This window comes from Xenia sp. Carnegie-2017, unplaced genomic scaffold, assembly GCF_021976095.1.
Source record: "Xenia sp. Carnegie-2017 unplaced genomic scaffold, XeniaSp_v1 HiC_scaffold_4, whole genome shotgun sequence".
Classification (NCBI taxonomy): domain Eukaryota; kingdom Metazoa; phylum Cnidaria; class Anthozoa; order Malacalcyonacea; family Xeniidae; genus Xenia; species Xenia sp. Carnegie-2017.
The window spans coordinates 2,597,212-2,622,974 of record NW_025813504.1 but is presented as its reverse complement, the minus strand read 5'-3'; the positions used below and the strand labels follow the sequence as shown (position 1 = coordinate 2,622,974).

Here is a 25,763-nt window from a genome sequence, read left to right as displayed (position 1 = left end):
TTTCTTTGATACACCGCAACTGTATACAAATAAAAGCAATGATTCTATGTAGAAATGTACATGTGTTTACTCAGTTGCACATACATGATACACTTCTCTGATACACCCCAACTATATATGGGTGAATGTAATGATTCTAACAAGAAATGTACATGGATGTACTCAGCTGCACATACATGGATACACTTCTTTGATACACCCCAACTATATTTGGGTGAAAGAATGATTTTAAGAAGTGTATGTGCAGTTGTAGATCTATGGATACACTTCTCTGATACATCCCAAATGTATATTAAGTGGATATGTACATGTATGAACAGAAAATTGATAAAAAAAGCATGTGCAGCAATTAGAAACTTTAATATATTAGAGACATGGAAACATGGAAACAAACCTTATTAAAAAAATCATCGCCCAAAACACCCCGCTTCTCAGTAAAAGATGCCTACAATTATAGAGATCACATTAGTAATGATTATAGCAGAATCATACAAGTATTCAGTTGTAAATGCGTTAATTTGATTGGCTACGATACTCGCTACATAATTTTTCACATATAGCGAGTAGCAAAAAAACATGGCTGCCGTCTCTTGTTTTAATCAGGTTTCTCACGATAAACTTGATTATTTACTTTATAAGGCAATTACAGAAAATTATTGGAGCAAACACAGAAAACAACGAGTAAAGGAAAAGTATACTGGCACTAAACACACTAAACACGTGGATAAACACGTGATCACCGCATTGTCTTTTTAAATACACTGTCAATGTGGTTATAACAAATAATGGTGCCTTTAGACGAAGAAAAATAAAGCTTTAGGAACACAATCCCCCCTCCCTTAATTGTATTGATAGAAGTTTCCATAATTTCGTGAGAGCACAATGGTTATAAGACATTTAAAATAGACGACAAATTTCTTTAAAGCAAACATGTTTCGGCGTACTTTATCCCATCTGCAGTGCGAAGTGAATCCAATGTTCGGAAATCATAAAGTATGCCGAAACATGTTTGCTATAAACAAATTTGTCGTCTATTTTAAATGTCTTATAACCATTGCGCTCTCGTGAAATTAAGGAAACGTTATTTACGACTTGGCACAGAAATATGAAGGAAAGGTTTCCTTAGCTGTTTTCCGAACATTGGATGTTTGACATAAAGAAATTTGTCGTCTATTTTAAATGATTGATAGAAGGGTTGCGAATTTTCGTTTTCATTTACCTTATGAAATGTGATGACTGGTTTAGGATGAATTCTTATTACTTTTAAACATGATCTGTATCCAGAAAATAATTGAGCAAACAAGCGCATGAATATCGCACGAACTTCTTTATCCTGAAAAAATAAATTTTTAAGAAACGTACAGTTCGTGTATAAGAGCTTGTTTCCAACGCTGACGACAAAACTCGTGCCAGTCCACGCCTACCTCACACTTGTTCTAAATATCGTCTAAGACCCCGTTCACACGATACCCGTAGAGTTTGAAAACGATGCAAATCTCTTACAGTTTGGGGGTAGGATTTACAAACGATACCGATTGAAATAGTATGAAAGCACTGTACTAATTTGAAAGCGGTACGGCTATTGGTAACAGTTTGAAAACGATACAAAAAATTTTGCCGTTTCCGTTGCGTGTGAACGCATTGACGTAAGAATTTTATTACGGTTCAGCGAAATTTTTTCTCTGCCAATAATGACGCGATAAAATATTTGAACACAGCTGTCACAGGGATATATAAGGTCAGCAAAAACAGGTAGACTTCAAATAAATACAACTGAAACAAACTGAAAGCCGGCGTAGTGTCGACAAAACAGCAAAAAAGAACGAACATCTAACGGCACAGTGTGAACGTGGTCTGAATCGGCCAACGCCGACGAAACGTGCGCCAATATCCAAATAACTAAATAACTTAAATAGCGGGAACGCATACGACGTCGCTAAACTTAGGGGCTGGATCATTGAACTAAAATACATGGAACGCTACCTGAAGCAAATAATTGAAGCCAAATCTTACATCAGACACGCGAGATTTTACCCCAGACACGCGTGTGTAGTGCTTCGAGATTCTCTCGCGGAGTAATAATTCATTGACTACACACGCGTGTCTGGGGTGAAATCTCGCGTGTCTGGGGTAAAATCACGGCTTCAAAAAATTATTAGGGTTTTGTATTACAGGTAGCGTTCCATGTATTTTATTTCGATGGGCTGAATACATGATTCATTTTCAAACATTGGCTGAACTGAGGGCCGTTAAGTGAGATGTATAATTTATTGCGTTTACAAGGAAAATCTCATCTCCATGGATGAAATTACCGGGATTCTAATCTAAAAAAACACGCGAAATATAAAACATAAAAATCATGTCTAGTTGACAACAATCAGACTACGCATGCTCAAATAACTCAGCCCTTGGTAAAAAAAAACAAAACGATGCGATGGGGTGATTTTCGTCTCAGTTTCGTTCCAGAGACCAGAGTTGATAATGTAAAACATGTAAATCATTTTATTTTGATCATGGAGTCCCCGATGTTTCGATAAACATATTATGAAGTCTGCAGGGTAAAAGTCACCCTTTTTTCAAGTTTTGTGATGTTTTTTAGGAAAAGTGAACAAAACCGTATGTATATTTAAGTCGTAGTGCAGAACCGCCAGAACGTCATATACAAACGTTAAAGTGATATATTAGAGTGATTTAGCAAACACGACGTTTCGTCTAAGACGCCGTGAAAATGGCGTGGCATGCGCCTTTTACTTCCGGTTCAATCTACGACGGCAGTTGTGTTGACGACGAAGACGTGAAAACATACAATTTGACGTCGTATCGACGACGGCTGAAACAAACTTAATTTTTGGACAAAAATAAGGAAATAGCTTTGATATTTGCATGTTAAAAGATTACATAGGCCTACATTTATTCATTTAAGAAAAAACTGCGAATATTCTGTTTCCTAAAGCGAAAAAAACAAACAAATAAACAACGCGGAGTCTGCTCTAATTTCGGGGGTTTCCTCGGTGTCAAAACAATTTTAGTCACAAAGCAGCATGTCGATGATTTTGCTTTTATTTATAATTTTATTGAAATGGTATACTGCAGTATATTTTTGATATCAAGGAATTAGTTAAAAATTATAGGAAAACACGATTCAGCAGGAAAAATGCCGAAATGGATGAAACTTGTTTCATACTATCATTTGACGAAGTCCTACAAAAGGTTTACCAAATCGTAAATACTTTACAACGTGGTGGCGTCCTAGACCCAGATCCCTCGCGAAAATTTGACAACGTTTTAGAAGAAACGTCGTGTTAGCTAAATCACCGTATTTTACATCATAATCGACGATTACCTGAAGATTTAAAGGTGATGGGTTGACGTGAGGTGGAAATGTTAGATCAGATACGACAAGATATGGATTGAGAACCTTGAAGAAAAAAATTCAATACAATAAAATGGAATTATACGGAAAGATGTGGAAACTATTCAATCCTGTCAAATAGCGCTGCTTTCAATAATCCAACGTTGGTGAATAAGTGATTTTTGGAAACCGACATTTAAAAGGTCCATTGCGTTCCATGTTTTCATAACAAGTAAACCCAATACATACGTATAAGGAGGTTTTCCGATTGGGTGAATCAGACAATGATGACGAAACAATTATTGCATGAGGTTGACCATGATATCAAGAATTTTTCAGACAGAGGTCAATGTTATCTTCCGAAGCGAATAACATTGACCGAGGTCTGAACAATTCTCGATATCAAGCGAAAGCCGAATTCGATAATTGTTTTATTTCTCACTTTAACCAACTGAAATACGTACTATTGAAACATATCGATGTAAAACATTTTCAAAACCTTCTCTAATTTGTCCTTTTCAGACGGTTTATTCAAGTTCTTCTCCTTTAAATGTGTTGTATATATGTTTAAAGGCAGCTTCGTCGCTTTTTTTATGTTTTCCGCATCATTTTTGTTCAAAAGCTTTAGCATATCGTTTTTAAAAAACTGTGGCAAATCTTACTATCATTCGACTTTTTTCAAAACCGGCTTTAAATGGCGTCAATAATTATAGAAACTATAATTTGTAGAAACGTAAGACGCCATAATCATAAAGATCAGGAGTTGTTTGTAGGTAGTTGACAAATCAAAACCGATCTTGTTCATAAGGTAAATGCTGCTAATTATTCGGTTTGTAGATTTAGGATTTCCGCACCAATTACAAGCCTCGATCACACCAGAACATACCGATGTTGTTTTAAAGAATCCTTCCTTTCGAATTAAAAATATATTACGCTATGAAAAATAAAAAACTCACCAGAGTAAGAGCATGTCTTGTTCTTGATAAATAAGGTTCGGGTATGGTTGATAGATTGACAGATTCTGGAATACTGACATGACCACCATCAAGATCGACAAAAATAACATCGCTCTAAACGTGTTAATGCAAAACAAAGTAATTTATGGCGTTGCTATACGATAATCAGTTTAGTACCCAGTCTTCTTGATGATACTTTAATTGAAACTGCTACAACAGGTATGGATCCAGATGATTTTTATGATGGAGGGATGGGGCTGCTTAGCCTACATAACAGCCTACGCAGTATTGTCTACAACATATGGCTAGAGAGTGCTCTAATGCTCTACTTGGTGTGCGTTGACAAGCCACGTCAGACATTTTCTGTGAATTTTGTTACCCTTATATCATGATTGGGACATAATTTTTAATCACAATTACTTTAGCTTAGTCGTCTGGTACATTAATATTTTATAATGAAATTTGCTTTCCAACTACGAATACTCGTCTAGCCAAGGTTTGTTGGAGGGATGTATATCTCCTCACACTCCAGTGAATACAATCTTGTGTTTTATAAATTAACATAATAAAACACGTGCAGTGATTGGTCTAAAGCTTTTTTTCAATAGCCTGTAAAAAATCGATTTGAGCTCGAGTAAGGAAATGCAACCTATTGGAAATCAATTATGAATTCATTTTACAGGAAAAATTTAAATGATTATCTTTTCGCAATATTGTTATTCTATAAAAGAAATAAAAGATGTTTTTCGTGTTTTCACTGGCTTATGCAAACCTCAGAGACGTTTGTGAGAAACCTCGAACAGGTGCAACCCTCGACCTTCAGTCTTAGGCTGGCACTGATCTGGTCTCGAGTTCTCCTAAAGGTCTCCTAGGTTTGCATAAGCCTGAGCAAACACAGTTAGCATCTTTCATTTCCTAAATAATACATATTGCCTAAAGATAATTACACAACTTTCAAGAATATACTCACCACTTCGGGAATGTTCAATTTATAGCTCGTATGAACACCTATGACAAAAGGTGTTGGGGCACTGATAAAATCCAGCAGTCGAGATGGTAATATTGGTATGTACACGTAACTGAAATGAAAAAAAAATGGTCGCATGTTTGTTATTTACGCAAGCACAGACAGTATATTAAAGAAATTAAGCTAACACAAAGTATCGTCAAAGACGCCGTAAAAAATGGAGGAAAAAATTGCGTAATGTGCCCATATGAGGACAGTCCTCGTAATTTTACGCCCTTTTCATGACGTCTGAGATTTCTTCAAGCACTGTTCAACATGGAAATACAACCAAAAGAATTGTTTTTCAAAAACACGCAGAAAGATAAAATACACGAAGCGATACAATCCTGAGTTATACACCAGTTGAATTCAAGCTGTTGTCTCAGATAGCTCACAATTACTTTCATGTTTTCTAACGATTTATAATTAGGTCGATACAAAATACAACAAGTGCATACACTATACATTCACCACAAATACACAAGTAAGGAACGGACTCAAACCTTTATTAGGCGGCCTTGTACTATTTTTCGTAAAGTCCCAAATTTAGTCTCAAACAGCTAATTCTCAATAACGAAACCTCTATCAGGCGAACTCCTTAATTAAGCGGACGCAAGTCCGTTCACCCAAAAATTCTCGCTAAGCAGCTAGGTTTGACTACACATGCAATGTCTAAATTTCGTATACATACATTACCTAAATTTCAAAGGATACAATAAAGCCAAGAGACCCAGTGATGCACTCGTTAGTAAGGAATAACTGCTGGAATACATTAGTACTTTGTTCTCCGTGACCAACGCGCAAAACAAAGACAGTACATTGTGCATTCCTATCGAAAATAAAGAATATAATTTTAGAACTTATTTTGAAAAACACAGGAAATGAAAACGGACACACTTAACGTTCGTTGTAGTGCGTAATGTTTATTCAATGATGATGCAACATCGTTTGTGGCACGCAGTGGAATTGGTAAAAGTTGCATCCCGCTAGCGGGAATGCACGCAACGAGTTATGGACTAAACAAACTAGATGACGAAGGATGTAATACACCAAATGTGTCACGCAGTGGATTTGGTAAAAGTTGCATCCCGCTAGCGGGAATGCACGCAACGAGTTATGTGGCACATATGATGCAATACACCATATGTGGCACACACAACCAGGAAATCAAATCAAAGTGTATCAGGAGAAAAAACTTCGTGCTCTTACAGATAAAGGAATATGTTTCTATCATGTCGGAACATTATTAAATGTTTTACTTTCAAACTCGTCAAATACAGCATTCTACAGATTTTCCAGCGATATACAGACTGTATCACGTGATTTCTAGCACAGTAATAATTGTATGAAAGACATTTGAATAAAAGGCTGTTAGCGCGGGAAACGTATCTGAAAGATCTGAAACTTAAGGAACGTATCTTTATGAGCAGGGAAACGTCACTTTCAGCGGCCACAACTAACGTGACAAACATGTTTAACGCTCTAGTTTGCACACAAACGTAAACTACTCAAACACAAGGGGACTGGTTACAATTCGCGTCCGCATATTGTGCTGATGTCGAGTGGATTTTTACATAAACGCCTGGCCGCGTTGGGAACCGTTGGTAGCCTTCTTAAAGCTAATCTTTACGAAAACCACTCAAACGCATTAATCAAGGCTAATCTTCGCGTTAAAAATCTTTAACAATGATTTATGAAAAAATCTGTAACAACAGTAAAATGACCGTGTAAACTTTTGTAACAACCGTGTAGACCTTTGTAAGAAACGTGTAAACCTTTGTAACAAACGTGTAAACCTCTCGACAACAGGGCAAACTTTCGTAACCACCGTGTAGACCTTTGAAAAAATGAGTAAACCTTTGTAAATCTCTGTAACAATAGGGAAAACTTTTGTAACAACTGTGTAAACCTTTGTAAGAAATGTGTAAACCTATGTAACAACTGTGTAAACCTTTGTAAGAAATGTGTAAACCTATGTAACAACTGTGTAAACCTTTATAAGAAATGTGTAAACCTATGTAACAACTGTGTAAACCCTTATAAGAAATGTGTAAACCTATGTAACAACTGTGTAAACCTTTGTAAGAAATGTGTAAACCTATGTAACAACTGTGTAAACCTTTATAAGAAATGTGTAAACCTTTATAAGAAATGTGTAAACCTATGTAACAACTGTGTAAACCTTTATAAGAAATGTGTAAGCCTATGTAACAACTGTGTAAGCCTTTGTAAGAAATGTGTAAACCTATGTAACAACTGTGTAAACCTTTATAAGAAATGTGTAAACCTATGTAACAACTGTGTAAACCTTTAAAAGAAATGTGTAAACCTATGTAACAACTGTGTAAACCTTTGTAAGAAATGTGTAAACCTATGTAACAACTGTGTAAGCCTTTGTAATAAATGTGTAAACCTTTGTAACAAACATGTAAATCTCTGTAACAGCAGGGCAAACTTTTGTAACAACTGCATAAACCTCTGTAACAACTGGGCAAACCTCTATAACAAACATGTAAGTCTCTGTAACAACAGGGCAAACTTTTGTAACAACTGCATAAACCTTTGTAACAAATGTGTAAACCTCTGTAACAACTGGGCAAACCTCTATAACAAACATGTAAGTCTCTGTAACAACAGGGCAAACTCTTGTAACAACTGTGTAAACCTTTGTAATAAATGTATAAACCTCTGTAACAACAGGGCAAACATCTATAACAAACATGGAAATCTTTGTAACAACAAGGCAAACTTTTGTAACAACTATGTAAACCTTTGTAACAAATGTGTAAACCTCTGTAACAACAGGGCAATCCTCTATCACAAACATGTAAACCTCTGTAATAACAAGGCAAACTACTGTAAAAATATTGTTTCCTAAATTTGTCTCAAAATGAACTCTAGACATTTCAACTTTGCTTACCAAGTAAACGAAATAAGTTAGCCACAGACTTTCCAGTGACGGTACTTCATCCCATATTGGTGGACTTAGTGTTGTCTTATCTCCAAGACCAATGGAGAATGTTATTGAATCAGAACCTACTGAAGGAGCACGTATGAAGCCAAGAATCGAGGAAACTATTTTCTCAAGTAGCATTCCATTTTCATTTTTCCATGATGTATAAATTGCAGCAAGGCAACTCTAGAAACGAAAATCATCTTCATTGACATAAATATTATTGACATGTTTACACTATACCCACTTCAACAGGTTAATCTGGTATTCAACTGGTTTTACTTAGCAACAAACTGCTTACATAGCAACAAGAAAAATTGCTGAACTTGCCACAAAGCTAATGGTACAATGTAAAGTCCATTTTTTTTGCATCTGGGGGAAAATTAATCCAGGGTTAAAATCAATCAAGTGTAGTGTAAACAGGTTGTAAATGAGCCATCTACAATAAATCAGACCATATCCCTTCCCAAAAACCTGAAGCAATTTATCTTTAATGAAACCACAAAACATGAAACAAGCTATTACACAACAATTCTTGCAATGCCAAAAGCACAGGACATAATATCTCAAAATAAGAACACACTTCATCACAAAACTCTTTTGGACAAATGTAATTCAAACATTACGAGCTTGTACTTAACAGCTAAAAAATATTTTACTCAAACACTAACTTTTACTAAATGGAAGCACTCTTTATTAAATCACACCATCCAGAACTTAATATTGGGCTTAAAGCCAGCAAAGAACTGTCACTATTTGATTTCACGCCACAATCAACCAATCCCACCCATCCACTTCCATTGAAATGATGTAATGCACATATAAGTAGAGCCAGTTAGCTTATAAATATAGTCTGATGGTGAATTTGTAACAAAGTCGAAATATAACTTTTCAAATAAAAAATTTCTTGTTTCTTTCTCAAATATTGAGTTAAACAAGAGTCTTCTATACGGAGTATGATTACCAACTTTAACATGATTACCTTCAAAATGTTGAAGTATGAGAGCTTTGATATCAAACAAAGACACTTGGGATAGTATACTTCCATTTCAACATCCTTGGAAGAACTTTGGGTACCATCACTTGACTCAATGGTGATGTCAACAGTTTCTATACCAGAGTTGAGATCTTCTTTGTTTTTTACAAGAGTGAATGGTTCATGAAACGAAAGGCATGCTACATAGCTTCTATTGCCGACCACATCAGTTAGAACGGATACAAAAAATGTTGATTCCTTTTTGTAATATGACATCTCCCATCCAGCAGGCTGGCAAAACTACGAGAAAAGATGAATAACTGTATTGAATAAAACTGAAGAGTAAAAATTATTTGTCAGCAACTAAAAGAAAACTGTGCAAGCCTGAGACCAAAGGTTGGTGGTTTGCACGGGAGCATATAGCACAAGAGTTTTCACAAATGAACTTGATAGTTTTCACAAATGTTATTTCTTCAAGCAAATAACAATAATGCAAAACAGACAAATTAAGAACAAAAGTTTTTATATTTCCTCTAACATGTATTCATGATTGATATACAAACTCTCTTTGATTGGTTCATTGATTTGATTTGCTGAGCTCAGATTGGTCAGCACAGGCTAATGCAAGTAAAAAAATAGACCAATTACCACATGTGTTTTATTGTTTTTATATTAACAAATATGTATGAAACACAAACATATTTATTTCAACATTCTTTGGTTGCGCGTACAGCCATTAGCAGAGCCAGCCAGCAGATTGAAGGATTATCATTATACATTTCTTTAGAAATCTATGGTTGTCACAGTCAGTAAACACAAATATATTGGGATAGCAGAAGGAAAAAGTTGGCTGTCTACCTATGCCACTGAGTAAAATTGCAAAGATTATTGATTTTCAACTTCAAAAATGTTCTATTAGTACATGTGGATTACGATTAGTACATGTGGATACAAAAATAAGTATTCAAGTACAATCAAAGAAGTATTATATAAAACAAATTCCGAAGAAGCAAGACATCTTGAGATTGCAAAATATGAATCCAGACAGATTTTACAGAAATATTACATTCTGTCTGAGGATGACTTTGAAATAAAGTCGAAAATTTACAGTTTACTTCTCGTCTTGTCTTGATTCTTCGGAATTTGTTTTATATTATACTTCTTCAAATTGTCGGTGGTCATGGTTTTTAAGTACAATCAAAATTAAAGCATAAGTTAAAAATTCTAGTCAGGACTTTGACTTTGAGTTTTAGTTATGTACTAACAGACTGTTTATGATTTTCATCATTGCTATTTCACGCTCAGCCCTTTAGCACATAATGAAGCAACTTTTCTGACCACTGTAATGACATTATATGTAATTTATAAAAGGCCATAAAGTTCAAATGACTGTCATGTATAACTGGACTGTTAAGGTGGCATTGCCAATGTTTAGCAATGGCAATACCACAAATACATAAACAGAGAAATACAAAAAATGAACCAATCATATGAAAGTTTTAAGTTTATCTACGTTAAACATTTGAGAAAATCACCTTGCCACAGTATAACGAAAATTTGGAATAAAAATTTTATCATTCTTACGAAACGTACATCATAAAGTTTGTATAATCAATCCCGCGCAATTTTTAAAATTTCCAACTTGTGAGCGGTTTTTGGCCGCTGGAAAACCAGTGATGCGAAGAATTATAGTACGTAATATTATCATCAAATGAAGGTTATGATGAATAGGAAACACATTGACATGACGCAGAGAAAACTTTTGGCAAAGTTTAATTACATTACATAAAGTAACAAGAAAGTAATAATACATGCAAACAAATTTTAAAACAATTTTTTAAGTAATATATTTTACGGCATTACCATTTCGATTGCTTCGGAAAGGCATCATCTTTTCTGTCTTGGGATGGAAATCGTTGAAGCACTTTTCCAGCCAGACTATCTATTTCGACAAAATAATAAAAACAATTTTTTTTCCATAAAACACAAATACGTTGTTTTTCCAATTTGTGAAATTATACGACAATTTACTTGAATCAATAAAGATTCTTGAACAAGATAATTTAAGATGTTTCACACTCAACCCGACCAGATAAATAATAAAAATCACATATACCTGGCGAACTTGTTTTAGGAATGCCAATAACGGCAAAATAATCTGCCAAACGAGACATATTTTAATGCCCTACCCATCACCTTCGATTGCGTCCGCCATATTGAATAAAATATTAGTCTTGCACATGCGCACTTGATATAAGACAAACGCCACTGAACTGAGTTATATTTGGAGCGTTAACGAGTAAATTTAAACTCCCCATTGAGAAGTCCATTCAATATATGACAAGAATAAAATTGACCATGATGGATTAAAGAAAGTTCAAATACAGGCAAAAACTAACGAAAATTACGTTTTTGAAAATCTTAAGCAATTTCAAACCACCAAACTGTTTTTCCATGTTAAATACTTCAAAATTTTATACTATAAAAAAATTTGTCGAATGCTTTAATACCTATATAAGTAAGTTGTATCTGCATCTGCAATGTTGCAGCCTTGTCACAAATGTGTCACGCTGATATCAGCGTTGTAGTTGCGTGAAAGGTACGAGTGATTGTAGTCTGGTCAGCTGCCTTCACTATAATTTAAGTAACCAGGATGTTCCACTTCGTGGAACCCTCATATGTCGAAATCGACGGAGCCATTATTATATAAGTAAGTTAATAAATTCGTAATAATTCTGTCAATCATTTGCATTTGAATATGCATTAGTCAATGTAAACATTTATGTAATTAGTTAAAATACGTTTACTAGACACATATATTCAACCGGCCTCGTGGCCTAATGGATAAGGCGTCTGACTTCGGATCAGAAGATTGCAGGTTCGAATCCTGCCGGGGTCGTATTTTTATATTTGCCTAACACATAAGTTGCAAAAATTCACTAAATCGCGACTCACACAATATAATTTTTCTTTATTTTGCTTACTTCTTCATTTATTTTTGTTGGGAAAAAAGTTATTTCGTTGATATTAAATGTTAGTATAACAGCCTATAATCTGTATGTGAAGTTCATTGAAGGTAGCCTGCATTCTAAATGTACACCTACAAAAACTAAGTCTTCCAACTCTTCATTTACAATCTATTGCACAAATGTTTATTTTACAAAAATTCTAAAACTGCTGTCGACGTATTTGTTAGCGTGAAATGATGGACTTATATTCCTCAAATGTTACCTGGTGCTTGTCAAGGCGACAATACAGTCGTCTTTCAAAAACAGCCTACAACACAATTCAACAATATGGTGTACGACAAATCGCTCACGCTCGGCGAGCCTTCTCCTACAAGTTTTCAAGTTCAGTAGGAAGCACATATTTTCTCGTTTTCAGTGCTGATGGAGAGAAATTAGCATCAAGCCACGCAGATCATACAGTGCGCGTAAGTGATGTTAATTCAAATCTTTGCCTACACGTGTTAAGCGGACATCCGCGTACAGTGTGGTCTGCAGCTTTTCATCCTTCTGACTCATGTTTGATTGCAACTGGTTGCCTTAACGGTGTTGTAAAAGTGTGGGATTTAAACAAAGACTGTAAGCTTGTGAGTAAAACCTCCTGCGATTCTAATGTGACCTCGTTGGCATTTCATCCATCCGAGAGAGTGTTGTTAATCGCAGCAGGAAATCAACTGCTATTTTGGTCATGCAACGAGTCAAAACCGTTTGCTAAAAGCAACGTAACGTCTTTTTATGAAAGGGTTAGACTTGCGAAATTTGGTCCACATGGCAATTTCATAATAACAGGAATACTCCAAGCTGAGCATGAGGAATTTTGTAAAGAAACTTATGAGGCCATATGCCACCAGAATCAAGCACAATCTTTAACTTGTCGTACATCTGTGATACATGTCAATACACACAACATGGAGACGTGTGTAGAACATGTTGAAGATAGGTCACCAGAAGATCAACTGTCAATTTCAATCTTAAACCGACCCGAGTTGCATCGTCTACAATATTGGGATTTTACACACTTTACAATTCCCAGTTTGCAAAAGACCAGCAATAACATTATCACATCAAACTGCAAATTTTTGAATAATTTAGGAGTTGATATATCTTCAGATGGTCGTTTCCTGTGTGCAGCTGTCTTTCCTTCAGCGAATGATGCAGAATCCTGTTATATATGTGTGTTTTCGCTGGAGCAAATGAAACTAGGCGAATGCTTGTACTCTAAAGGTGTTAAACAAAGTGTAATGACAATATGCTTCTCGCCTTTGCATTCTCATCTTATTGTTGGTGTATCCCATGGGATTTCATTGAGTGAGGATGTTGCTGCAAAAGTAGTAGGGCATATTTTCAAGCTTGGTTCTAAAAAAAATCTGTCCAGAGTGATGACATTGAAACTTCAATTTGATGTCAAAAGTATTTCTGAATCAAGAATTTTTTTCTGGTGCAAATGTTAATGCTGTATCATGGCATCCAATGATCAAGTATGGCCTAATTGCCTTTGGCACTAATAAAGGAGGAGTTCACTACTTACATGTTTGACCTAAATATTTTTTCTATTATTCTAATACAAGTTTACAAACAACAATCGTTGTCTCTCCACCCCACCCCCCTCCATTACTTAGTCAACACTTCACCCCAGTAAACCAAAATTTCTTAAGAATTATTTTTTTATTTAGAAATTTCATGCTGATAAGAAATTTTGTGTGTTAATAGCTTAGATTTTCAGAACTTTTGCATTATATTTTGTAGGACGAAAGTCTTATTTTCGTGGGCTAATTGGGCCTCGAGGTCGATGACTCAGCGCCGGAAGTGACGCACATTAGATGACGTACATTAGAGAACACATACATGGACGACATAGTTTTCATTATGCAGGATTATAGTAAACAATGAACCTTAAAAAAGTAGAACTGTTTGGACTCTACCACTCAAATTCTATATTATTGTAAGATGTTTATACTTTACGAAGCAAGCGTGTTCTAACACGTCACTTCCAGCGCTGTTTCACTTCGTTAATTCCTAGCGCGAAAAGCCCATTTAAAAAAATTTTCGACCTATAACAATTAAAGTGCAAATATACTTAAAATCAATCTTACTATCTAAAGAAGTTATTAACTCGAACCCTAATCTCAGTTTGTTATGTGATATGAACTTTTGTTTCAATTTTGAATGTATGAACTTGTAATTGTGATTTTAGCGATCATCAAAAATCAGACGTTCATGTAGATTGTTAGTAAATTACATTTGTTTCTTCATTAAAGTTTATACACTTGTTTATACATTTGTATGGCGACGTGCTCTTATATGGTGAGGGGAGGAGAGCGCCAGGAATTCCCTACACATGGATGAAGACGGTCTCCGACAGTGGGGTAGCTGGCGAGCGTTAACCTGAGAGAGTCAAATTTTCAAAAGTAAGTCTTATCGTCTACAGGTCTGCAGGCAAAGAAAGAAATCACGTCTTTGTGCGACACATCAGATCGATATCAGCTCACAATTTCACTAAAACACGCACTCAAGTGATGAGATACAAGATGTCAGCATGTTGCATAAGGAAAACATTTCACTATTCTCAAAGAACTGTGTGCCGCAGCGCGCATGTACAAGGCGAAGTGATAAAAAATATAAACAATCTATAATCAGCTGTATTTAAAGCAACATGCGGGAAAGACGACTTATCAATTTTTTTGCGCTTTTTGCTGATACATCCACTTGCGAGAATTTTTTTCGTGATCAGTTCTTTTGGCTGGCAGCCATGAAGTTTGAAACTTTAAACTGAAAGATTCTGACAAAAACGATTTTCTAATGCTAATATCGAAATTTGAATTAAACTAAATAAAGATCGAAAATCGTAGAAACCAAAGCAGAATTGTACTTATTCAAAGAAGCATTTCAAGCCCTTGAAACTTTAAACTGAAAGATTCTGGCAAAAACGATTTTCTGATGCTAATATCGAAATTTGAATTAAACTAAATATACATCGAAAATCGTAGAAACCAAAGCAGAATTGTACTTATTCAAACTTGAAACTCCAGTCTTTAATCGTGCACAGACAAAGGAACAGTAGGGTAAGAGCTAGCCTTGCAACGAAAGGTGACTCTGTACCACGTAAACAGTATTTTTACCTGCTTATCTTCTCTTATCTTTACCTGCTCTTTCGCAAGAGTGTCAGTTCTTCCATTTAAAAAGATATCAACTAGTAAAATTAAAAAGGATGACCGGTAACAAACAGTGGCGGATAATGACCTAGAACCAGGTCAGTGCCTAGAACCAATGCTACTAGATATCTGATTCCGCCAAAATTGTATAGCAACATTGAACTAAAATACATGGAACGCTACCTTTAATACAAAACCCAAATAATTTTTTGAGGCCGTGATTTTACCCCAGACACGCGGGTTGTTTCCAAGTCAATCAATTATTACTCCGCGAGAGAATCTCGAAACACAACACACGCGTGTCTGGGTTAAAGTCTCGCGTGTCTTATGTCAAAGATTTGGTATCAATTATTTGCTACAGATAGCGTTCCATGTATTTGAGATCAATGGCGTGACTAGTTGCTCCAAATCTGCGAGTTTTAGCATGCTCAGATGTCATTAGCCATATCGATTAGGAATATTTTTTCTATAAGATATATTGTATGGTCGGGCTGAAGTTTGAGAGCCCGACTTTGTTGCGAAAAGCATGGAACGGCTCACTGTTGCTACGAAACTTCTCACTAACTGCAAATTTTGAGTTTAATTAAACCAAACTCGCTATTTAAAGATTTGGATTAGCCTCTCAACATCCGCAATAAGTTGATTAAAACTGTTTTGAAATTCAAACCCATTTACAGCTCATGGATGCTTTCGTTCATGATGAGGGAATTATAGCTATTGTATGAGGAGGTTCTCGTTCATCACGAGAGAGTTATAAGAAATTTACATCGTAACAAGTAAAAAGTTTCTCTGCATTGTTTTAAAAATTATTTTATTGAGCTTTCGACTCGTTTACTTCTCGTCTTGTTTTGATTCATATTTTGCAATCTCAGACATGCCAAGTCTCACGATTTTATCGTGAGACTCACGATTTTGATGTAAATCTCACGGTCTTACGATTTTTCTCGTATATCTCACGATAAATAAAATGGAAATCCTTAAAGGGTCTATAAATTTTTGTAGACATAATTATTAGTGTAGTTCCTTTGTGTCGAATCATCAGATAGTACGATCGGATCGGATGAGATTGAATCTCAAGATGTCTTGCTTCTTCGGAATTTGTTTTATATTAAACTGATAGTAGTCAGCTATCCGTAACTGCAAGCGCCCGCGATCATATTTTGTGTGTGTGTTTTTATTTTTTGTGTATATTTTTATTTTGTATTTGTATAATGTATTTTGTGTGTGTATTTTTATTTTGTTTGTGTACAATTCTTATTATTTTTTTTGGTGTCCCGTGTGAGCCACCGTAATATTGAACAGTCACGCTTAAAGGAAATGACGCAAGATTCAAATCAACTCAATCTATAAATAATACGTTAAAATATGACGTAGGAAATAATTAGTTATCTTCAAATTTTAGCATTGTGTTGGGCATGTGCGATCCATGCAATTTACATATTACATAAAAAATGAAAGTTTCTCTGCATTGTTTTAAAAATTATTTTATGGAGCTTTCGACTCGTTTACTTCTCGTCTTGTTTTGATTCATATTTTGCAATCTCAAGATGTCTTGCTTCTTCGGAATTTGTTTTATATTAAACTGATAGTAGTCAGCTATCCGTTACTGCAAGCGCCCGCGATCATATTTTGTGTGTGTGTTTTTATTTTCTGTGTATACTTTTATTTTGTATGTGTATAATGTATTTTGTGTGTGTATTTTTATTTTGTATGTGTATAATGTATTTTGTGTGTGTATTTTTATTTTGTTTGTGTATAGTTCTTATTATTTTGTGTGGTTTCCCTTGTGAGCCACCGTAATATTGAACAGTCACGCTTAAAGGAAATGACTCAAGATTCAAATCAGCACAATCTATAAATAATAAGTTAAAATATGACGTAGAAAATAATTAGTTATCTTCAAACTTTAGCACTGTGTTAGGCATGTGCGATCCATGCGATTTACATATTACATAAAAAATGAAAGTTTCTCTGCAATGTTTTAAAAATTATTTTATTGTAATTTCGACTCGTTGCTTCGAGCCTTCATCAGAATGAGGAAATTATTATTTACAGTTGTTTTTAGCTTGTAGACGCTTAGATTGTCTAATTGGATTAGTGGGTGGATTGATGTGATCGGATGGGGTGGAATGCGTTGCCATGAGTTTTGGTGTATTGTTAATATGATCAGTGTTTATATTATTAGAGTGTAATGTTGTAGTTTTGTTGTTGTTTGTAGTTTTTTTGTCCTTATTTTCTAGTTGTGAGTATATGATGGGTATGTCGATATGTCTGTTTATTGTGTCGTTGTCTTTACTGTACCAAGCTTCTTTAAATTCGCGTGCGTGTTTAGTCTGTGCGCGTACTACTACTTTAGTGGAATGTGTGGTTATCTCCGTGGGTAAGTTTTGCGTGTAGTGAATTCGGATCTCGTCGTTTTATGGCGTTTTTGTGTTCCGTGAGTCTTGTTTCGATTTCCTTTGATGTTTGTTCTATGTATTGCTTTGAATAGTCTTTACATGGTATCATGTAGATCGCGTCAGTTGTATCATGAATTGCTGTTTTGTCTTTATGTTTGGTAAAACATGATTTGAGTTTTTGTGTAGGTTTGTGGGCGAGGTTAATATTAAATAATCGAAGACATCTGGCACTCATTTCTGATGTTCCGTTTATGTATGGTAATGTGATGATTTTTACTGCTTCGTTCGGTTTCTTGTTGCTTTTGTCAGTTTGTGTTTTGCTTTGTATTTTGTTTATAGTTTTGTTTATGAAGTTTCTAGGGTATTTACATGCAGGGGCGGATTGAAACTACGTCACATTCAGCACGCGACGTAGTTAAATTCTTCACAGCAGCGGAAAAAATTAATCAAATTTTAAATGCCCCTAGTTGAAAATAAAAACAATTTGCCGCGTGGGGAACGAAGTCCGTTTTGTCGAAAGGACTAAGAGCATTTTTCTATTCGTCTTTTGCAGGTTCGAGTCTCGTCTCGGTATGGTGTAGTTTGTTTCGTTGTGTGAATAATGATCATGAATTCTTTATCCGAAAATTAATTAAATTTTTTCTGTCCTCACAACGAAAGCATTAGAAAAATAAGCATATTGTCAGGGTTAAGGATAGTATTATGAGAAAATTGTGCAACAACGTGCATTCACTGAGCAATGTTATTGTTTCCAAGACCTGGATTAAGATTGGGATTAAGGGATCAAGTGGCTAAAATAAATTATATTTCACTTGCGGGAGAAATACCCATAGCTAACCCGCACAGAGTCAGCACGCCTTAAATTGTGCTGAATTTGGAGACTAAAATCTGTCTCTTGATTGGTTTATTGCCGTTGTGCTGACTAACGAGCCGCCGTTTTTGCTGAAATATTCCAGCGGTGTTGTGCGAAATTCAGCACAGATTGAGATTGTTGATAGCTGAGGTTTTATCTTTGAGCTTCAAAACCAACGATTTAATGAGAAGCATGGCATCTTTCACTGATCGAGTCGAAGATGCTTTTACGAGGAAAGATGAGACTTTTATGGCTCAACTCTACGGAGAGATGTTGGATTGCCTGAAAGTCAACAGCATTGTTACCAACGATAATTTGTTGGATCGTCTCGGTGTTGATATTTTCCGAAATATCAATGCCGAATTTTACATACCGCAGAGTGCCAAGACAAAGAACACAAATTTGGTTGCCTTAAGGTTAGAAAACTTATGACATGTTATGCATGCATGCTTACACAAGAATATATAAGCAAATATAAATTGACTTGATGTGATGCCCGATGGATTTGTCATTTGTGGTTTATTTATGTGATTCAAAACAAAACAAATTTTCGAATTTCGATCATATTTAAAACGTTTCTATTGATTTATTTCTTGATGTGTTTAATAGTATACTTAAGATAAGATATACAAAAATGAACTGAAGCATAATATTTGAAATTTACATAACATTATTTCAGATCTGCTACAAATGGCAACTGCCTCTATAGTTCATTGTCAATTCTGCTTGTTGGTGACAACTCTGTGGTGACTATTTTGAGGCTCATGACCTCTATAGAATTATTTTTATATGCTGATTATTATGCAAAACATCCATGTTTTTCAAATCTTTTTGAAACTCAGCATAACAAACACTTTGATTCCATCTCAAGCATGGTGGCCATGTCAGTCTCTTTTGAAGCTTTTGATAGTGCTGGAAGTGGTGGTTCTATTGCTGATTTTGTCAGTGCAGTAGCTGTGTTAAATGCAAAAGATATGGCATGGACTGGGTTTGTTTGTTTGTTGGCACTCTCTTCAGTTACATCCTGTAGCATTTTTTCTTATTATCTTGACATATACTCTAGTGCTTATAGGTGGAATTTATTATTTAACCAAAGAATTGAACCTCGAATTCGATCTAGAGCTTGTGCTTCCACTAGTAATTATTTGCTAGTTTTGTTTTGCTTTGAAGGTTCAGCTCCTCAAGCAACTGCATTCAAACACAATCACTATGTGCCTTTGATACTTGGAGGGAAGGGAACTAAAAGAAAGGGAAGTAGTCACTCGTCACAAGCTAAAAAGACCAGTATACAAACAAAGTTGAGGTTTACACCTTCTGGTCCTACTGAGACAACCATGAAAACTAAGGCTCATCCATATGGTATATCTCACAGTAGCGCTTTGGGTTCTTGTGATGCTTCTTTTATTTCATCTTCTACCTTGCAATTACCAGATAATAAAACTGCAAATGCTGATTTGCCTAGAAATCCATATGATGTTGGTTTTTATAGAGAAAAGGTGAGAGGTATGGAAATTCATGAAATTGAAAAACTTGTGAAGAATGTATTCGTACCTGATGAATGCTATGAATTTCCTAAAACTGTTGATGCAAATGGTCGCAGTAGGTCCTTTCGACATGATTGGCTGAAGGATTATCTTTGGCTTTCGTATTCTCCAAGTCTTAATGGTGCTTTTTGCTTACCATGTGTTTTGTTTGGTGATAGGTTTCCCATTAACACATTGGCCTGATGCTAAAAGTGCAATAAAAAGGCATATAAGTACATCATCAGGTCTTCATGTTCACACTTCGGCTCTTCTTAAGGATATCTTGGATCAGAGTTCCGGTAAAAGCCAGCCAATAAATGTCATGATTGACAGTAACTTAAAGAAAAAGATTTCAGAGAATAGGAAAAAATTAGTTCCAGTAGTTGATACCATCATTCTTGCAGGTCGCCTTCAATTACCACTTAGAGGTCATCGGGATGATTCTCAGTATCATCCTGAAGTTGGTGAATATTCTGAAAAGCATGTTGGTAATTTTATTGAATTATTAAACTTCCGTGTTCGTGCAGGGGACACCATTTTGGAATCCCATCTTAAGCATCATGATAAAATGCCTCCTACATCTCTAAAACTACTCAGAATGAGTTAATTAGGTGTTGTGGTCAATTCATCACTGAACAGCTTCTAGTTGAAGTAAAAAAGAGCAAGTTTTATGCATTGATTGCAGACGAAACATGTGATATTTCTAATAAAGAACAGATGTCTTTGGTTTTGCGTTTTGTTGACGAGGAGTTCAACATAAGAGAAGAATTTTTTCGTTTCATTCATTGTAGTGAGGGTATGTCTGGGAAGGACCTTGCATCTGTGATTTTGAAATGTTTAAACGAAGAGTTGAATTTGAACATTCAGGACTGTCGTGGGCAGGGTATGATGGCGCAGGTGCTGTTGCTGGATGCATTAATGGTCTTGCTGCAAGGATTAAGAATTTGAATGAGAAAGCCATTTACACACATTGTTTCAGTCACAGATTAAATCTTAGTATTTGTGGGACTTGTGCTGTTCAGTATGTAAGAAATGTTTTGGAACATGTGAAGGAAGTTGCTAACTTTTCAACTCTTCCCAATGCAGACAACTAATTTTGGAGAAATGCATTGGAGAACGCTGTCCAGATTCTGCAAAAAAGAGATTGAAAAGTGCTTGTAAGACAAGATGGGTCGAGCGTATTACTAGCTTAGATACTTTTGAAGAACTGTATGTTGCTATTGTTTTTTCCTTGGAAGAAATGAGTTTTAACGTCGAAGGCAAGTGTAATCGTGAGACCTCTAGTAAAGCTTCCCCTCTGTTACATCTTTTGACATCTTTTGATTTTATTGCAGCACTCGTAATAACTAGATGTATTTTTGATCTTACTCTTCCAGTTACTCAGTTACTTCAGTCTTCTAGTAATGATATTGCTGACGGTTTGAACTTGATTGAGGCATTAAAAAAATTGTCGAGAACTGTAAGAAATGAAGTCGATGTTTATCATGCTAACTGGTACAGTATTGCATTGACGATGGCAGAAAAGGTGGGTGTTGAAGAGAAAAAACCTAGAACTTGTGGTCGTCAGGCAATTAGAAGTAATGTTCCGTCTGAATCTGTATCTGATTACTTTAAGAAAACAATAACCATTCCTTTAGCTGATCACTTGTGTTCTGAGTTAGAAAAACGGTTTGATTCATCAGCAACTAGCATATATTATGGCTTGTTTTAATTCCATCCAAGTTACTTTTGTGTCTTTCTTGTGGCGTTTCTTGGAAGGAAAAATTTTATTCATTTTCTTCTTTGTTCTTGGATGATCTTCCAAATCCAAAGGCTTTAGATGGTGAACTTGATCTCTGGCAGAAATACTGGGAATCGTCTTCTACAACTTGTCTTCCTGAAAATGTCTCTTCTACTTTAAAGTCGGTAAATTTTCCAGGTTTTGAGAACATAAAAGTATTGTTAAAGATCTTAGGTACTATTCCAGTCACTTCTTGTGAGTGTGAGAGGTCGTTCTCTGCTTTGCGAAGACTAAAGAACTATACAAGAAGTACTATGGCTGCTGACAGGTTAAATGGTCTTGCTTTATTGTATATTCATCAGGACATTAATCTAGATATAGAAAAATTATAGATCTTTTGCAAAAGACAAAGAAGAATTGAACTAGCTTTCTAGTAAGGAGTGAAAGTTTTTCATGCCTTTTTTAAACTCTTGACTGTAAAGATGACTGCCGCTAACCTCAGTCAATATAAACACAAACAATCGTTCTCAGGACTTTACTTACCTGGACGATCGACATCTACAAACATTTTTTGCTTTTTTTGTTGACAACTTCATTTGATAAATTGACATAAAATCGTTTGCATAATAATCAGCATATAGGTATGACTAGACCATTATAAAATGAAATTCCATATTGATGAAGCGTAAAGAATTTTTTTAGGCTAAGTTTGTAATGAACCAGGCCGTCCATGTCGGAAGCCCTCAAAGCATTTTTTTGCGAGTTTCCTAGGCATGCTGATGAGCTCTGATATTGAGCGAAACGGTCAAAAATCGATAATTTATGAGCAAGAATGTTAGCTCATTCCAGAAATAAATATTTTAGAAGACCAACTGCAAAACGCAGGAAATAGCGTTTTTCGCAATACAATTTTAAAATTTTACCGGGGGGGACATGTTCCTGGACCCCCCCCTAGAAAAGTCGCGCTAACGGTGCGACATTGTGCCTAAGTTCATATACGAAGCTGGATCCGCCCCTGTTTACATGTTATAAATGGCAACACGAATCCAATATAAAAACATTGCCCAGTTTCGTAACGAATCCGTAATCTATTGCCCTAGTGTGAATAAAACAACGTCAGAATGAAAAACTAAATAATTGTTATATTGTATAGGTAAAAAGCTAGAAACTAATAATGGTACATGAAAAAATTTTAAGGTTTGCCACGCACGTCAACGCTCTAGACAATTCCATTGATTTGACAAGTTTGAAACACGCTAATACGTACATAATCGTTAGATACATACAAGTAGTCACGTAAAAATTTATCTTAAATCTATTCAGGAATTTTAGTAATGTTCTTTTATATATAGTTATTCTGCTTTTTGTGGTAACGAAACATATGCTATAACGCCAGAGATGTTTTGACAGCTCGATCGCTAAAATCTTGTGGGTAAGACGATAAGACATAACATTATGATGGTCAAGTTATTTCTTTCGATCTTTTCTTACATTATTCATTACATTTTTTGCTAGCAATTAATTCCACCGGCAAGTTTTCGTTTGGTCAAGTTAGCCAGATTGTGGCAGAAATGAACGTCACAGTAAACAAAACAGAGGTAAGTTTCTGAAATTGGTCTTAAATTTTAATGACTGCTTTCAGTTGTAGAAATAATATATGATTGTTAATGCTGATACCGCAATACTCGTCAATTTTATGGGCAGTCTGCAGTCAAATTCTTTAAACAATTTCTCTCGATTTTGTTCTCCTAAGCGGACATTAAAGTTCGACTATGGTTATTTGAGCCATTAGTGTAAATGATGTAGTCAATCTATTTGGCAAGCGCTGCATAATCATTCTTTTAAAATGCATTTAGTCATATGGTCATGAGGAAACAATCGCATCAATGGCCATGTCAATGATGGGTGTCGTAAACAACAGTCTTCTTATCATTGTTATTCTGGTGGATCCTCTTCGTATTATAAGACGAGGACCATGGATAACTATTCTTAGCTTAGCCTCAGCCAATTTTATTGCTTCTCTTTCAAAGTTCTTGACACTTGGATTAACAGCGGAGTTTGGTATCGAAGTGTCAAATGAAATCAAGTCTGCTTGTTTATACGTGTGGATGCTTGGAGCGGCAGGCTCATTTTTTCACTTGACATCACTTACATGGCAAACCCTTGCCACTGCCAAATATCCTATACGTAGTCGACAAATGTTATCTACGAGGAAAGTTATCATCCTATGCATAACAATGTGGTTTGTGGCCAGTTGCATTGCTTTAGGAGAAATTTCACATGAAATTTTCGATATTTCGTTCGAGCAGGTGATGCATATCTATACAACGGAATATGCCGTTTTAGAATTTGCTGTTTTCCTCCAGATTATCATGAAGTGTTTTATCATCAAGGAAGTAATGCTAAGTCGACCAAATGCAAATATGAATGGGCAACAACAGAACAGTAAAGAGCTCGAAATTGCAAAGACAATCGTCATTCTGAATATAGTTTTATTTGTAACTGCCTTTCCATATTTTGTCGCCAAACAAGTGGAATTCATGAAGAGATTAGGGAAAATACAGAGCAGCTATGCTCGACACTTTGCAGTGCACTATGAACCAGTTGCTTTGTTGAATTTTGCTCTCAATCCAATCGTATACGCACTTAGACTTAAGAATTATCGCAATAGTCTTAAATCGTTTTTGAGATATTTTCGAAATTCGAGATCTAATCTCAATTTTCTGAACTATGCATCTGTTTCTAGAAGAAACGCAGCAGATGTGTAGATAAAATGCAAGATGGCCCATGGTGACGACATATTCGGTAAACTGCAATAATTGCCCATTGATTCTTCATTCAACATTTATAAACTTGTGTGACAAAGCTGCACGATATCAACTTGTTAAGTATTTAAAGTAGAGAATACATGTAGATAGAAAGGAATTCCCTTATAAAAATTACATATCCACAAAGATATAAATTGTTGTGGTACGTGGACCGGACTCAATTCATTCAACTAAATCAACAACACAATCAACTAAATCATTACACTTTACACTAATACACAATTACAATACACAATTGACACCCACACATTACAGCTAACATTATCACCAACCTGGACGATATACATTTAGAAATATGTAACTCAATTTATTCCTCGCATAAAAACTAGAAATAGAAGCTTCAACGCAATATTTTATGGCTAAAATGATAAAAAAATTTGACGTTTCACTTTGTGGTAGTTGGAGCTCTTTGTACTCTTATGTCATCTTATGTCATCTTTGTCATCTTATGTAGATAAAAAATTGACGTTTCACTTTATCGTAACAACAACGATTAATTAAGGCATGGCGAACAGTGTTTGTTATTCTGCAGAGGTATTTTAGTTAATCAGCTAGTGAAAGAAGTGAAAAATATAATAGTTCTAGCAATACTATGATATCAATTCACAAAACGATCATTTAATTCGATTGATTGTTTCACAATGAGGGGTCTTATGAATAATCGGTCTTTTTCAGGTCTTCAAATAGACCGATTATTTATTATTTAATTCCTCATGCAAGTGATAAATCAAACAAAGGTAAGTTTACAAATTAATCAAATATTTTTTATATTTCAACACACTCTTTGTTTCCGCACTTTCTATGCATGATAATCTGTTGTGACGACATGGCATCAAAACACGTATTTAACAATGTAAGACCTTAAAATTGAATATTTAGCATGTTAGAGCTGCTGAAAAATTTTTGTTTGAATTTATTTGCTGTCTATAGGTTAGGGTTAGGGTTAGGGTTAGGGTTAGGGTTAGGGTTACTTCATGAGTTCTGAGTATTGCGTATTTGATCAGTAGATAGTACGAAAGCCATTTTTCCTCTGCATTCAA

The 25,763-nt window shown here is 35.3% G+C and overlaps 3 protein-coding genes, 1 long non-coding RNA gene and 1 other non-coding gene across 5 annotated transcripts in view; 4 read left to right on the top strand and 1 right to left on the bottom strand.

Moving 5' to 3' along the window:
• Positions 1-11,115, bottom strand: part of LOC124455907 (myotubularin-related protein 13-like) — a 43,599-nt gene extending 32,484 nt beyond the window's left edge. The window contains 10 exon segments of the mRNA XM_047006512.1: positions 395-445; positions 1,220-1,333; positions 3,344-3,418; positions 4,309-4,422; positions 5,279-5,387; positions 6,011-6,143; positions 8,235-8,273; positions 8,276-8,453; positions 9,250-9,543; positions 11,107-11,115. Coding sequence (XP_046862468.1) covers positions 395-445; positions 1,220-1,333; positions 3,344-3,418; positions 4,309-4,422; positions 5,279-5,387; positions 6,011-6,143; positions 8,235-8,273; positions 8,276-8,453; positions 9,250-9,543; positions 11,107-11,109 — 1,110 coding nt within the window. The 5' untranslated portion in view covers positions 11,110-11,115.
• Positions 11,116-12,069: 954 nt separating this feature from the next.
• Positions 12,070-12,142, top strand: Trnar-ucg. The gene has a single exon. It is a non-coding gene; the product is annotated as a tRNA-Arg (tRNA).
• Positions 12,143-12,242: 100 nt separating this feature from the next.
• Positions 12,243-13,699, top strand: LOC124455850 (activating molecule in BECN1-regulated autophagy protein 1-like). Its single transcript, XM_047006468.1, has one exon. It carries the CDS (start codon positions 12,446-12,448, stop codon positions 13,697-13,699), a length of 1,254 nt encoding a protein of 417 aa, XP_046862424.1. The 5' UTR covers positions 12,243-12,445.
• A 4,923-nt stretch (positions 13,700-18,622) lies between these two features.
• LOC124455908 lies at positions 18,623-20,523 on the top strand. The gene is made up of 2 exons (XM_047006513.1): positions 18,623-19,068; positions 19,332-20,523. The coding sequence occupies exons 1-2, from the start codon at positions 18,836-18,838 to the stop codon at positions 20,377-20,379; spliced, it is 1,281 nt and encodes a 426-aa protein (XP_046862469.1). The 5' UTR covers positions 18,623-18,835; the 3' UTR covers positions 20,380-20,523.
• A 2,398-nt stretch (positions 20,524-22,921) lies between these two features.
• On the top strand, positions 22,922-23,426 carry LOC124455912. Its single transcript, XR_006952044.1, has 3 exons — positions 22,922-23,092; positions 23,248-23,327; positions 23,411-23,426. It is a non-coding gene; the product is annotated as an uncharacterized LOC124455912 (long non-coding RNA).
• Positions 23,427-25,763: the final 2,337 nt, after the last annotated feature.